Source organism: Mugil cephalus, chromosome 5 (genome assembly GCF_022458985.1).
Source record: "Mugil cephalus isolate CIBA_MC_2020 chromosome 5, CIBA_Mcephalus_1.1, whole genome shotgun sequence".
Lineage (NCBI taxonomy): Eukaryota > Metazoa > Chordata > Actinopteri > Mugiliformes > Mugilidae > Mugil > Mugil cephalus.
Window position 1 is genome coordinate 29,500,919 of NC_061774.1, and position 13,062 is coordinate 29,513,980.

At 46.4% G+C, this 13,062-nt stretch overlaps 1 protein-coding gene across 1 annotated transcript; it reads left to right on the plus strand.

Annotated features, from left to right (window-relative positions):
- The first annotated feature begins 480 nt into the window (after positions 1–480).
- On the plus strand, positions 481–13,004 carry rnf130 (ring finger protein 130). Its single transcript, XM_047585082.1, has 9 exons — positions 481–1,130; positions 2,505–2,812; positions 6,891–7,082; positions 9,255–9,502; positions 9,606–9,677; positions 9,971–10,053; positions 10,309–10,405; positions 10,719–10,905; positions 11,478–13,004. The coding sequence occupies exons 2-9, from the start codon at positions 2,533–2,535 to the stop codon at positions 11,591–11,593; spliced, it is 1,275 nt and encodes a 424-aa protein (XP_047441038.1). The 5' UTR covers positions 481–1,130; positions 2,505–2,532; the 3' UTR covers positions 11,594–13,004.
- The last annotated feature ends 58 nt before the right edge of the window (positions 13,005–13,062 follow it).

Below are 13,062 nucleotides of genomic sequence, written 5' to 3' on the forward strand. Positions count from 1 at the left end.
TCCTCTGCCTCTCCCTCTGTTCGGGACCTCCCCTGTCCCCCTGTCCACCCGTCCCCCTGTCCCCCCATGTGTGTGTAACTCCTGAATGTGGGCTTTTTTGAGGACCACTGAGAGTCTTAGACCTGACAAGTATAGAAGACACTAAATGTCCAGAGTCTGTGACACCTCTGTCTGTCCATATTATTATAATAATTATTATTAATATTATTATTATTATTATGTAACTGGGTCAAAAGTTGTTTACAGTGAAAGTGTTGTTGCGGTATCTGATAGAAGCAGTAAGTTAAAAACCTCCTCAATAAATAAATAAATGAGGAGCTGGAACATGTCCTCTGTCTGTCCCCCATTGATCCGGGACATGTCGTCCTCTTACAGTATGGATGTCTTCTGTGACCGACGTTTCACCCCCCCCCCCCCCCACACACACACACACACACACTGGGCGCTCCCTTCTCGGCAGGTATCGCGACAACTGAACCAAATCTCGTCTACCTCAACATGAAGGTGTCTGTCTATCGCCTCCCCATCCGTGGCTGTGCGTCTGCGCAGTGCGCCTCAGAGGGAGACGAGGAGACGCATCATCCACCAGGACACAAACTGGAATAAAATACCCGACACCAGCAGGATCAGGACCCGAGAACCGGAACCGGACATTCACCGAGACCGGAGGACCGAGGATAGAGGACCACCAGAGGACAGAGGACGGTCCCACGGAGTGCGATGGAGCGGCGGCGTTAAACACTGAGTCACGGTGCGGCCGGAACCAGCTGCGATTTATCCAGAGGGGGACAGCTGCATGTCCTCAGGTACTCATGTCCTCGTGTCCCGATGTCCTAATAGTCTTCACACGGGGTTTGAAGGACTGCAAGGACACAGAGAGCACGTGCTAAACATCTGGAGGACATATAGGGACAAACAAAACGTCTGGAGGACATCCAGAGACATAAAATACCTGGAGGACATACGGGGACATAAATCACCTGGAGGACATATGGGGACATAAAACACCTGGAGGACATACAGGGACAAACAAAACACCTGGAGGACATACAGGGACAAACAAAATATCTGGAGGACACACGGGGACAAACAAAACATCTGGAGGACATACGGGGACAATCACTGAACAGGTGGGAGACATGAAGAACTCTTCTTTCCATAAAGAAACATTTATTTGGTGGACAGACGTTGGCAGGTCTAGGCTGGGGGGTGTCCAATCATGTTATAGGTTTAGGGTGGTTCAGAGGACAAAGACAATTTGGAGACATGTAGACAAAGGGACATAATTGAGGACATTAATTAAATGTTTTTTCTACAACACAAACAATCACCTTCAGTAAAATGTTAGAATTAAAACAACATCAACATATCCAGGGTCTTAAGGAACAGAACTCAGAACCCACTGAGATGGGAACCCACTAGATGGTAGTAGGTGGTGGTAGATGGTGGTGGTGGTGGTATATTGTGGTGGTAGATGGTGGTAGTAGGTGGTGGTAGATGGTGGTAGGGGGCGGGTAGATGGTGGTGGTAGGTGGTGGTGGTATATTGTGGTGGTAGATGGTGGTGGTAGAAGGTGGTGGTTTGTGGTGGTAGATTGTGGTGGTAGATGGTGGTGGTAGATTATGGTGGTAGGTGGTGGTAGATTGTGGTGGTAGGTGGTGGTAGATTGTGGTAGGTGGTGGTAGATGGTGGTGGTAGATTGTGGTAGATTGTGGTGGTAGGTGGTGGTAGATGGTGGTAGGTGGTGGTAGATTGTCGTGGTAGATGGTGGTAGATTGTGGTGGTAGGTGGTGGTTTGTGGTGGTAGATTGTGGTAGATTGTGGTGGTAGGTGGTGGTAGATTGTGGTGGTTTGTGGTGGTAGATTGTGGTAGATTGTGGTGGTAGGTGGTGGTAGATGGTGGTGGTAGATGGTGGTGGTAGATGGTGGTAGATTGTGGTGGTTTATGGTGGTAGATGGTGGTGGTAGATGGTGGTAGATTGTGGTGGTAGATGGTGGTAGATGGTGGTGGTAGATGGTGGTAGATTGTGGTGGTAGGTGGTGGTTTGTGGTGGTAGATTGTGGTAGATTGTGGTGGTAGGTGGTGGTAGATTGTGGTGGTTTGTGGTGGTAGATTGTGGTAGATTGTGGTGGTAGGTGGTGGTAGATGGTGGTGGTAGATGGTGGTGGTAGATGGTGGTAGATTGTGGTGGTTTATGGTGGTAGATGGTGGTGGTAGATGGTGGTAGATTGTGGTGGTAGATGGTGGTAGATGGTGGTGGTAGATGGTGGTAGATTGTGGTGGTTTGTGGTGGTAGATGGTGGTAGATGGTGGTGGTAGATGGTGGTAGACCACCAGAGACTTTACGTCTGACTCTTCCAGTGACGTAGAACAAGCCTTGAAGCTCTGATTAGTTCCACCAGGTCCAGGTCCAGGTCCAGTTTCAGGTCCAGGTTCATTTGATCCCCCCCACTTTCAGGAGGACATGGTGTCCACTGAATGTTTTTCCTTTCTCTCAATTTAGATGTAACGAGGACCAAGACGACAACACAATGTCCCCGAGGTGGACTCACCTGTCCTTCCTATCCATCCTGTCCGTCCTGCCCACCCTGCCTGTCCTGCTCCTGATGCAGATGGGGCCGGTGGTGGGAGGGCGCCCAGACAGGAACCTGGTTCTGGAGGAGAACGTGGGGGCCACGGTGAACGCCACGGTGTTGGACGGACGAGGACACACTGTCCACGTGATGAGCAGCGACGAGGGGACATATGGACAGAACTCCCCAAAAGTGGACACCAGGGGCGTCGTCCTCGCACCTGCACCACATCATGGAGGTACACACGTCTGAGGACACGTACACACATGAGGGGACACACACACACCTGAGGACAAGTAAATATTGTGTGTTGTAGTTTAGTAGTTTAGTGTGTTTGTGTGCGTTGTATGTTGTGTTCCCTATGCCGAGACACTGCAGATGTTTTCAGGCTGGTGAAGGTCGTCTCTGTCCTGGGGGGTCATGTTACAGTCACATGGTCCAAGGACACTGCAGCTGGACACACACAGTGTTACATTCAACTAACACACACACAGTGTTACATTAAACTAACACACACAGTGTTACATTCAACTAACACACACACACAGAGTTACATTCAACTAACACACACACACACACACAGTGTTACATTCAACTAACACACACACAGTGTTACATTAAACTAACACACAAAGTGTTACATTAAACTAACACACACACACACACAGAGTTACATTCAACTAACAGACACACAGACATACATTCAACTAACACACACACCGTGTTACATTCAACTAACACACACAGTGTTACATTAAACTAACAGACACACAGTGTTACATTAAACTAACACACACAGTGTTACATTAAACTAACAGACACACACACAGAGTTACATTCAACTAACAGACACACAGTGTCACATTAAACTAAGTTTAAGTTATCTCAGTAGAGATAAGTCAGGTTAGACCAGTTTGCTTAATGTTGTGGGGAAGTTCTTCTTCAGTGTTGTGTCACAGAGTCTGTGCAGGTACTTGGAGGAAAATGGCTCGATTGATACATCGGTGCAAAGGGCCAGAATCTGGATGCTTAGAGGACACCAGCATGATCTGGAACCAAATCCAGTTAGCAAAGCGAGAGAAGAGAGACCTGCATGTGATATTTCTAGACCTGACTAATGCGTTTGGTTCAGTTCCTCACAGTTTGTTATGGGAAGCTTGTGATTTTTTTAGTTCCAGGCAGTATCAAAGGCCTAGTCAAAGCATACTCTGCAGATATACAGCTCTGCTTTACCACAGCAGAGAATACTACAGCATGGCAGCAGCTGGAAGTAGGCATCATGGCATCATGGCAGGGTGTACAATCTCTCCACTAGCCTTTACAATGGCAGTGGAGGTGATTATTGGCCTCGAAACAGGTGGTAGGTGGAGAAAAGCTGCATGGAGGGCTTCGTCTCCCCCCAGTTAGACTGTGACGTCTACTGCTCCATGTGCTAGCAGACTGCTGGATAAGTTACATGGCAACTTGCAGTGGGCTGGGGTGAAGGTGAAGCCGAGTAAGTCTAGGAGCATCTCAGTTGTTAAAGGAAAGGTAGCAGATAAGAAGTTTGTTATAAATGAGGAGGTGATTCCCACAGTGATAGAGAAGCCAGTGAAGAGTCTGGGAAGGTGGTATGATACAAGTCTTAGCGATGTAGCACAGTTTGAGGGATTGAGACAAGATATGATCCAAGGCATTTCAAGCATAGACCGGTCAGGGCTCCCAGGAAAGCTGAGGCTATGATGTATCCAGTTTGGGTTATTGCCCCGACTAATGTGGCCACTGACAGTGTATGAGGTCCCTCTGACAAAGGTTGAGAAGCTTGAAAGGATGATTAACTCATCAATTAGGAGATGGCTTGGTGTCCCACGCTGCTTAAGCATCACAGCCTTGTATGGGAAAGACATACTGGAGCTCCCAGTAACTAGTCTAACAGAGGAGTTTCAGTGTGCTAAGGCTAGACTGGAGATGACTCTTACTCAGTCAAAAGAGCGGAAAAGAGGAAGATGGTAGTGGAGGAAATTCATAGGTAAGAGGAAGCAATGAGATGCACTAAGGCAGTGTCGCAGGCTAAGCAAGGACAGTGGGTGAACTGGTGTATGTGCGCTCAGCCACATTCTGACAGGTTGTCGGGTAAGTCTCTCCCAAGGTAGATATACCTGGCGTCACAACCAGGTTCTGAAATGCTTAGCAGCTGCATTTTAGGAATAAGGGATTGAAGCAAATTCCTCATCTGCTAGAAAGGAGAATAAGCATATTATGTTTGTTCAGGAGGGAGATAAGGCCAGATCAGGGAGGCGCAGGCAGCTGAGCTGAGGACCGACCTAGATGGTGCCCTGAGCGTTCCACAACAGATAGCCGCGACTGTCAAAAGACTGGATTTGCTATTGTGGTACAAGATAGAAAGGAAAGTGTATTTTGTGGAGTTAACTGTCCCGTGGGAAGACAGAGTTAAAGAGGCAAATGAGCACAAGAGCGATAGATACGCAGAGTTGGCATTGGAAGTGGAGCAGCGAGGCTGGAGCACCCCGGTGCGCCCAGTGGAGGTCGGCTGCCACCGATTTGTTGCACAATCCACCATTGCTCTCCTGTACGAATTGGGCATTCACGGAAAAGAACTGTTAACAACATGTCCCTGGCAGCGGAGTGAGCAAGTGAGTGACTGTGGCTAAGGAGGAAACATGCTAAATGGGGATGCTAAAGGTAAGACTAACTGGGTACTGTTAATAGGTAGCAGTTATAATAGAATTAATCTAATCGGTCGGTGGAAAGGCACATGGTGGCGCGGTGGCTGCATTGAGGGGGGAGACTCTGGGACGTTGGAGCTCACTGTTAAGCCTTCTTGAGGTGTCGCGGGCAGAACTTAACGAAACATTGGTGAAGAGAGGTGCCGCACACTGCCTACTGTTGTTGACTAGGCTAGTTAGCTGGCGTTTTCTTGTGTGTTTCTTCTGATCTTGGCAGAGGGAAGGAATGTTGATTGAAGTAAAGTCATATGTCTAGGGCTGGGTGATATGGACCAAAAATCATATCCCGATATATTTAGGCTGAATATCAATATACGATATATATCCTGATATTTTTAACGCAAAGTGAGAGCAAATGTTTAGTCATAGTCAAAGCCGAATATGACATGTCGCAAGTAGCTTTATTTAAACTGGCTGGATTAAATAATGCTCAGAACAATAAAACAATAAAAAGTAAACAAAAATAGTGGAGTACAGGATTACGATTTTTGAAATCAAAGCTCCATAAAGTGCACATTTAAATGAAAAATACATCTTAAATAAGAATAGTCCATAAAGTAAAATAAGCCAATCATTTTATGAAATAAATATATTTATATGAGAAAAGCGTCAACATTTTGACAACTATAAATGGCCTATTACATATAAGCTCATTGTGTTGCTCATCTGATACTTGGAATCTGACCCATCTCCATATTACTGAGCCACTACTTTTTCTTTTACCAACCAATTCGTCCTCTGCACGCTCTGCGGCTGTTGTTCCTTCCTCCATGTTTGTTGAAGACTGCCGGAGTGTCTACTCCAGCTCCTCCCCCCTCTGTGCGTGATGGAGGAGAGGCGGGGGGGGGGCAGTGCAGAGAGCTCTGGCTCAGCAGTTTGCCCGGAGCAAGATTCACAGCGCAAATTTTAGCTACGTATATCGATATATGCGATATGGTTCAATTCCATATATCATTAAAAAATATGTTGATATATTTTTAATATCGATATATCGCCCAGCCCTACATATATCCCATCATTTCTTACCTGCTGCTGGTGGCTAGGCTAATTAGCTGGTGTTTTCTAGTCTTTTACATCCCTGGCTAGGCTAATTAGCTGGTTTCTGATAGTGTTTTATTTCTGATCATAGCAGAAGAGAGAGGTGTTGGTAAGTATAGTCACATGTCCCATCATCTCTATTACCTGCTGCTGCTGGCTAGACTCGGTCGGTTCTCCAGTTGGACTGGGCTTCTAAAGGAGTTTTGCCTCAGATCATGGCACAAGGGATTGGAACATCTCGTCCTGTGTATTAATGAACATGTTGATGTTGTTGCTGATGTTGATGTTATGGTAGTTGTTGTAGTAGCTGATGTTGTTGCTGTAATTGTTGGTGTTGTTGTTGTTGCTATAGTTGATGTTATGGTAGTTGTTCATGTTGTTGTTGTAATTGTTATGAATGTCTGACCTGAGTCGACTCCATGGGTTTTGTGTAGATGCCCTCCTATAAACATCTGACTGGAGCCTGGTAGTGATTTTTGTTAAACATGATGATAAATGTTCACCAGTTATTGGTCAGGAGTCGGTAACCATGGTGATGTGGTATTTCCTCAGTGGTGGACCGGCAGGGCTGTGACCCCAGCACCCGTTTCCATGTCCCCCCACGGATCGTCCACTGGGTGGCGCTGCTGCAGAGAGGCAACTGCACCTTTAAAGAGAAGATCCTGAAGGCCGCCGCCTACAACGCCACTGCTGTCCTCATCTACAACAACTCCACTGACAAGACGGTCAAGATGGGACATGAAGGTCAGAGTCCTCCATGAGATTTCCTCTAATCCCTAGACCCTCTAAACCCTCTAACCCCTAAACCATGAAACCTCTAAACCATAGACCCTCTAAACCCTCTAAACCCTCTAACCCCTAAACCATGAAACCTCTAATCCCTAGACCCTCTAAACCCTCTAACCCCTAAACCATGAAACCTTTAAACCCTAGACCCTCTAAACCCTCTAACCCCTAAACCATGAAACCTCTAAACCCTAGACCCTCTAAACCCTCTAACCCCTAAACCATGAAACCTCTAAACCAGGCATGTCAAACTCAGTTTGGCTCTGGGGCCGGATCAGTAAAAGAATGTCAACTCCAAATATTTATCTTTGTTTTATGCTTTATCATTCAGCCTACATTTGTAGCCTACCCTACATATTATAATCACGGATGACAAGGGATCTTTTCTAAGCACAACACATTTATTCAAAAACAATGGGGAAAAAATGATTTTTTATGTTTGGCCGTGAATGTGTTAACAACTGGTTTATTTTAACAGTTGAGTGAATGCAGTTTTACACCTGAACCAACTCACCACACTAAACAAACTCAAGTGGGAGCTATGAAAAAAATATTTTCGCCTTAATTGTCATACTGCTTTGAAATAAATAAAAAAATAAATACAAAATAAAATAAAATAAATAAAAAAGTTATAGCAGTGCATGGGCAATAGGATTAGACTACATCAGATCAAACTACTAGGCTGGGCCTACTGAGGCTGAGAATATACTGCACAATATTAATTGTCTTTAATATGGCATACTTGTCTTTATGATGAGTGGCGCCGAATATTAAACTCTTTGAACACTGCAACTTGCTGATTACATACCATCACACTGGTTTTACATTCAGTTCTGTGAATAAATACTTCTCGGTCCATTTCTCCTAGAAAAACTCTGCACTCCGTGTCCACTCTTCTTTTTTTTGACAGTGCCATTTTGGGAAGGGTGTGTTGACCGATAACTTGTTTAGTAGTGGTGAATGGTGAAGCAAGATTGCCGGTTTATTTTTACTTGGACACATCACGTTGCGAATGTTTATTTCCTGTGACTAACTCGTGTCAGTGCCGCATGCTTGACGTGAGCGCTTTTACACATTTACTGCCCTCTAGCGGCCGGAGGGAGCATTTGGTTTGTATTTATTTTAAAAAATCACAACTTTTAATAGAAATTAGCTAGAGACTCGCTTCTTTTTTTGACATACTCAGAAATTTATGCCGAGCCGGATTAAATCACCCAACGGGCCAGGTCCGGCCCGCGGGCCGTATGTTTGAGATGCCTGCTCTAAACCCTAGACCCTCGATCCTCTAAATCCTCTAACCCCTAAACCCTCTAACCCTCAAACCCTAGACCCTCTAACCCCTAAACCATCAAACCCCTAAACCCTCTACTACACCCTAAACCCTTCAACTACAAATTCAGTTGGGCCAGATTTTAAAGCTGACTGCACATTTTCAGCCATCGGCAACTAGGAGGTAATGAACACAAACCAACACAAATAAAAATGATTAAATAACTGGTGCTGTTTATTCATCATCAATGCTTTTTCACTGCTGAACTATAAGAATAAACATTTTTGTCTGAAATTGAAACCAAAAGTGCACATTTATGGTGATAAAATAGTTTCACGTTTCAAATAAATTAAATGTATGTGACACAGAAACATCAAAAATGTCACCATGTTGGCTGAGCTTTACTCCGCCCACACTCGGATACTCCAAATATGAGCATATGGGTGGTGTTGGGGTGGGGCTAAAGCAGCCTGGACATTGACACTAGCCCACCCAACACTCCGCTACCATGTTAGCTCAGGCTACCAAGCTAGGCTAATCAATTGTGCTAGCAGCTGGCTAACATGGTGCCTTGCTGCTGCGCCGGAGATGAGACAGTTTGTGTTTGATGTTGTTGTGTTTTCATTTTTTATTATGTTTGTTTTGTTCTTTGATGTTCAAGATGAATTTTAACAATAAAAAATAAACAAAGTGTCAGATCCACTTTGCTGTGGTGGTGTTGGCCCTGTAGGACCAACCACTGTTTACACTGTAGTACAGTAGACCTGGTCCTGGTCCTGGTCCTGGTTCTGGTTCTGTGTGCAGGTCCTGGTTCTGTGTGCAGGTCCTGGTTCTGACTCTGGTTCTTGTTCTCTGTGCAGGTACTGGGGACACGGTGGCCGTGATGATTACAGAGACCTACGGTAAAGAGATTCTGGCCCAGCTGGAGCGGAACCAGACGGTTCTGGTCTCGGTGGTGGTGGGTCAACGTGGACCCAACAAAACCCTGACCAGAGGCTCCTTGGTGTTCGTCTCCATCTCCTTCATCGTCCTCATGATCATCTCTTCGGCCTGGCTCGTCTTCTACTTCATCCAGAAGATCCGTCTCAGCACCCGGGACCATGGCCAGGTACCAGACCAGGAGAAGACTAGGACCAGGACCAGGACCAGGACCAGGACCAGACCAGACTAGATGTCCTCCTCCTCCTCACTGTGTCCTCTCTGTCTTCCAGCGTCGTCTTGGTGATGCAGCAAAGAAAGCCATCGGGAAGTTGACTACGAGAACGGTGAAGAGAGGAGACAAGGTAACTGGACCGAGGTAGACCAGGACCACCGAGGTAGACCAGAACGCTCAAGGTAGACCTGGACCACCAAGGTAGACCAGAGTAGATCATAGAATAGAACATCCTCTCTATCCTCCTGCTCCTGGTTGGTGATGTTGACCCCTGGCTCTAAACTACGATGCTACATCAGGTCCAGTCACTTCTGGGGAGCCCTTCAGGACTCCTGAACCAGTTTTAAAGCAGAGTCCAAGCTAGACCAGGACCACCAAGGTAAACCAGGTCCAGCCTGACATGTTATCCCCTTTGTGTTGTAGGAAACGGATCCAGACTTTAACCATTGTGCCGTCTGTATCGAAGCCTACCAGCTGAACGATGTGGTTCGGATCCTGCCCTGCAAGTAAGACCAGGGCCAGGACCAGAACCAGGACCAGACCGAGACGAGGACTAGACCAGACCAGACCGAGACGAGGACTAGACCAGATTAGACTAGACTAGACTAGACTAGACTAGACTAGACCAGACCAGGACCAGGACCAGGACCAGGACCAGACCAGACCAGACCAGACCAGACCAGACCAGACCAGACCAGGACTAGACCAGCCATGTCTTCTAGTGGAACAGCATTGACCGTGTGTCTCCTTGTCCCCTGTAGACATGTCTTCCATAAGGTCTGTGTGGACCCCTGGTTGAATGAACACTGCACGTGTCCCATGTGTAAACTCAACATCCTCAAAGCTCTGGGTATCATGGTGAGTGTCCCCTGTCCTCTGTCCTATGTCCTCTGTCCTCTGTCCCTTGTCCTCTGTCCCCTGCCCTATGTCCTCTAACCTCTGTCCCCAGCCCTGTGTCCTCTAACCTCTGTCCCCTGTCCTCTGTCCTCTAACCTATGTCTTCTGTTCTCTGCCCTTCTAACCTCTGTCCTAAGTCCCCTGTTGACCGTCACTTGTCCCCTGTCCTATGTCCACTGTCCTATGGCCTCTGTCCCATGTGTCTGTCAATAGCTACCAACCAGTGTGACTGACATCTGTTAATGTCTCTCCCTTCCCCTGTCTGTCCCCTCAGACCAGTCTTCCATGTGTGGACAGCGTTGTCCTGGACGTCGAGCGTCTCGGGGACAGACAGGCATCAGGAAGCCAGAGGACGCCACTGGGAGACGTCAGCCAATCGTCTATCAGCCTGGAGCCTCTCAGCCCCGCCCCCCCAGAGGCCACGCCCAGAAGCTCCACTGACATCACCATCGCTGTGACCAGTAAGAGTCTAACCCTAACTACACACTGAGTTAGAACAACTACACACTGGGTTACTGCAACTACACACTAAGTCACTGCAACTACACACTGGGTTAGAGCAACTATACACTGAGGTAGAACAACTACACACTGAGTTAGAACAACTACACACTGGGTTACTGCAATTACACACTGGGTTAGAACAACTACGCACTGAGTTACTGCAACTACACATTGAGTCACTGCAACTACACACTGAGTTAGAGCAACTACACACTGGGTTACTACAACTACACATTGAGTCACTGCAACTACACACTGGGTTGGAACAGCTACACACTGAGTCACTGCAACTACACACTGAGTCAGAGCAACTACACACTGGGTTGGAACAACTACACACTGAGTCAGAGCAACTACACACTGAGTTACTGCAACTACACAATGAGTCACTGCAACTACACACTGAATTAGAGCAACTACACACTGAGTCAGAGCAACTACACACTGAGTCAGAACAACTACACACTGAGTTATCAGCTGTTTTTCTGTGTGGACCAGCTGGTTATTGTGTTATGTTTTGTGTCTCCAGGTGGGGGCGGTCACTTCTTCAACAGAACCTCGGTTTCTCCTCGTAACGTCGTTTGTGAGATGGAGCTTCCCGACATTCAGGCCTCGCTGAACCTCTATGATGACAACAAGTCCTGAGGCTGTGGATCCTTCACCCCAGCACCACCTGCTGGTGTTGGGGTGTTACAACAACACAAACATTCAACCACTGTTTATTCCATCAGTTTCTTATCAGTCTTAACAGATCCAGGTTTGGATCCTGGTCTCACTTTAGACTGTCCTCACTCATGTTTTCATTTTACAGTAGTGAAGGGATGTGAGCTGGTAGTTAGAAACAAATAATCCAGAGAAATTAACTCTTGTGAATTCTGTGGTGTAATCGGAGGTGATGATATAATTGTGTTACCAAAAATACATGAATTTAAAAAGCCCCTGATGAGAACCTGGAGGAGGTTCTAGTCACTGGACCTGAAACCACCCCGATGATGTTTGTGAGTGCCTAGAAGAAGACCCTGTGTCCTGGGTTTGACTTCCTAAAATACCTTCTGGAAATCCTTAAAATCACGGTTCTGCGGTTTATGGAGCAGTTTATTCGTATTAAAGAGTGTCTCTGTTCCTCAAGAGTGTTAAAAGCTTATAAAAATGTTCCTGGAAATGTTCCCCAGTGCCTAAAAATGTCCCTTGGCTTCCTGGAAACGTCCCTTTGAGTTCCTATATATCCTTCTAGTTCCTATGAACGTTCTTAAATGGTTCCTGGAGTTTTAAACGGGTTGAAAGGTCTGAACCCAGGATCGTGGACCTGAACCTGAACAGACCTAACAGGGGATGGATCAGAAGCAACACAGACCCAAAGAACCAGGACCAAGGAGGAATCCTGTTTGTGTTTTCTGGTGTTCTTTGTTCTGTAATCTGTCACTAGAGACTGGAGCATGTTTGAAGAACTGGACCTGGATCAAAACTCCAATGATCTGGTTCCCCCTCTTCATCACCAGGGAACCAGAACCAGAGGAAGTTCAGGCCTTGGGTTGAGACCCAGAACTGGATTCTCTGGATGAATTCTAACAGTGTTAACTCCCCTGTAGCAAAACCTAGAGACATTAGATTTACAAGTGCAGTCCAGCCTGAGGACAGGTTCCTTCGCTTTGGACTATAGAGACTTCAAGGAACCACTTTGTTCGAGTCCTGTGGTTAAATGGGGGGATCTGGGTTCATCGTGGGTCTTTATCTGGAGGAGACTGGTGGTGTAGTCCACCAGAGACTCTAAGGTTTGACAGCTCTTTCAAAGTGTATTAAACAGCTTTTGAATTACTCACGTGTTATAATAATCAATATATAAACAGCATTATACAATCTATAACCAGACTGGTCCGTCAGTAGTTCCTCTGAAGTGACCTGCAGGAAGCTCGGCTGCTGTCCTCGTCCATCTGTCTGTCGTCGTCTGTCTCATGGTGATGAAGACGATGGAGGACGAGTGATGCTTTCAGTTCACTGTGTCTTTACTGCCTCAGCATTAAGTGTCATTAAAGTGTCTTTATTGCCTTTAACTGGCTCCATTGAGTCCTGATGGTGTCTGTTTGCTTTGTGGACTTGGGCTTTGGACCTCAAAC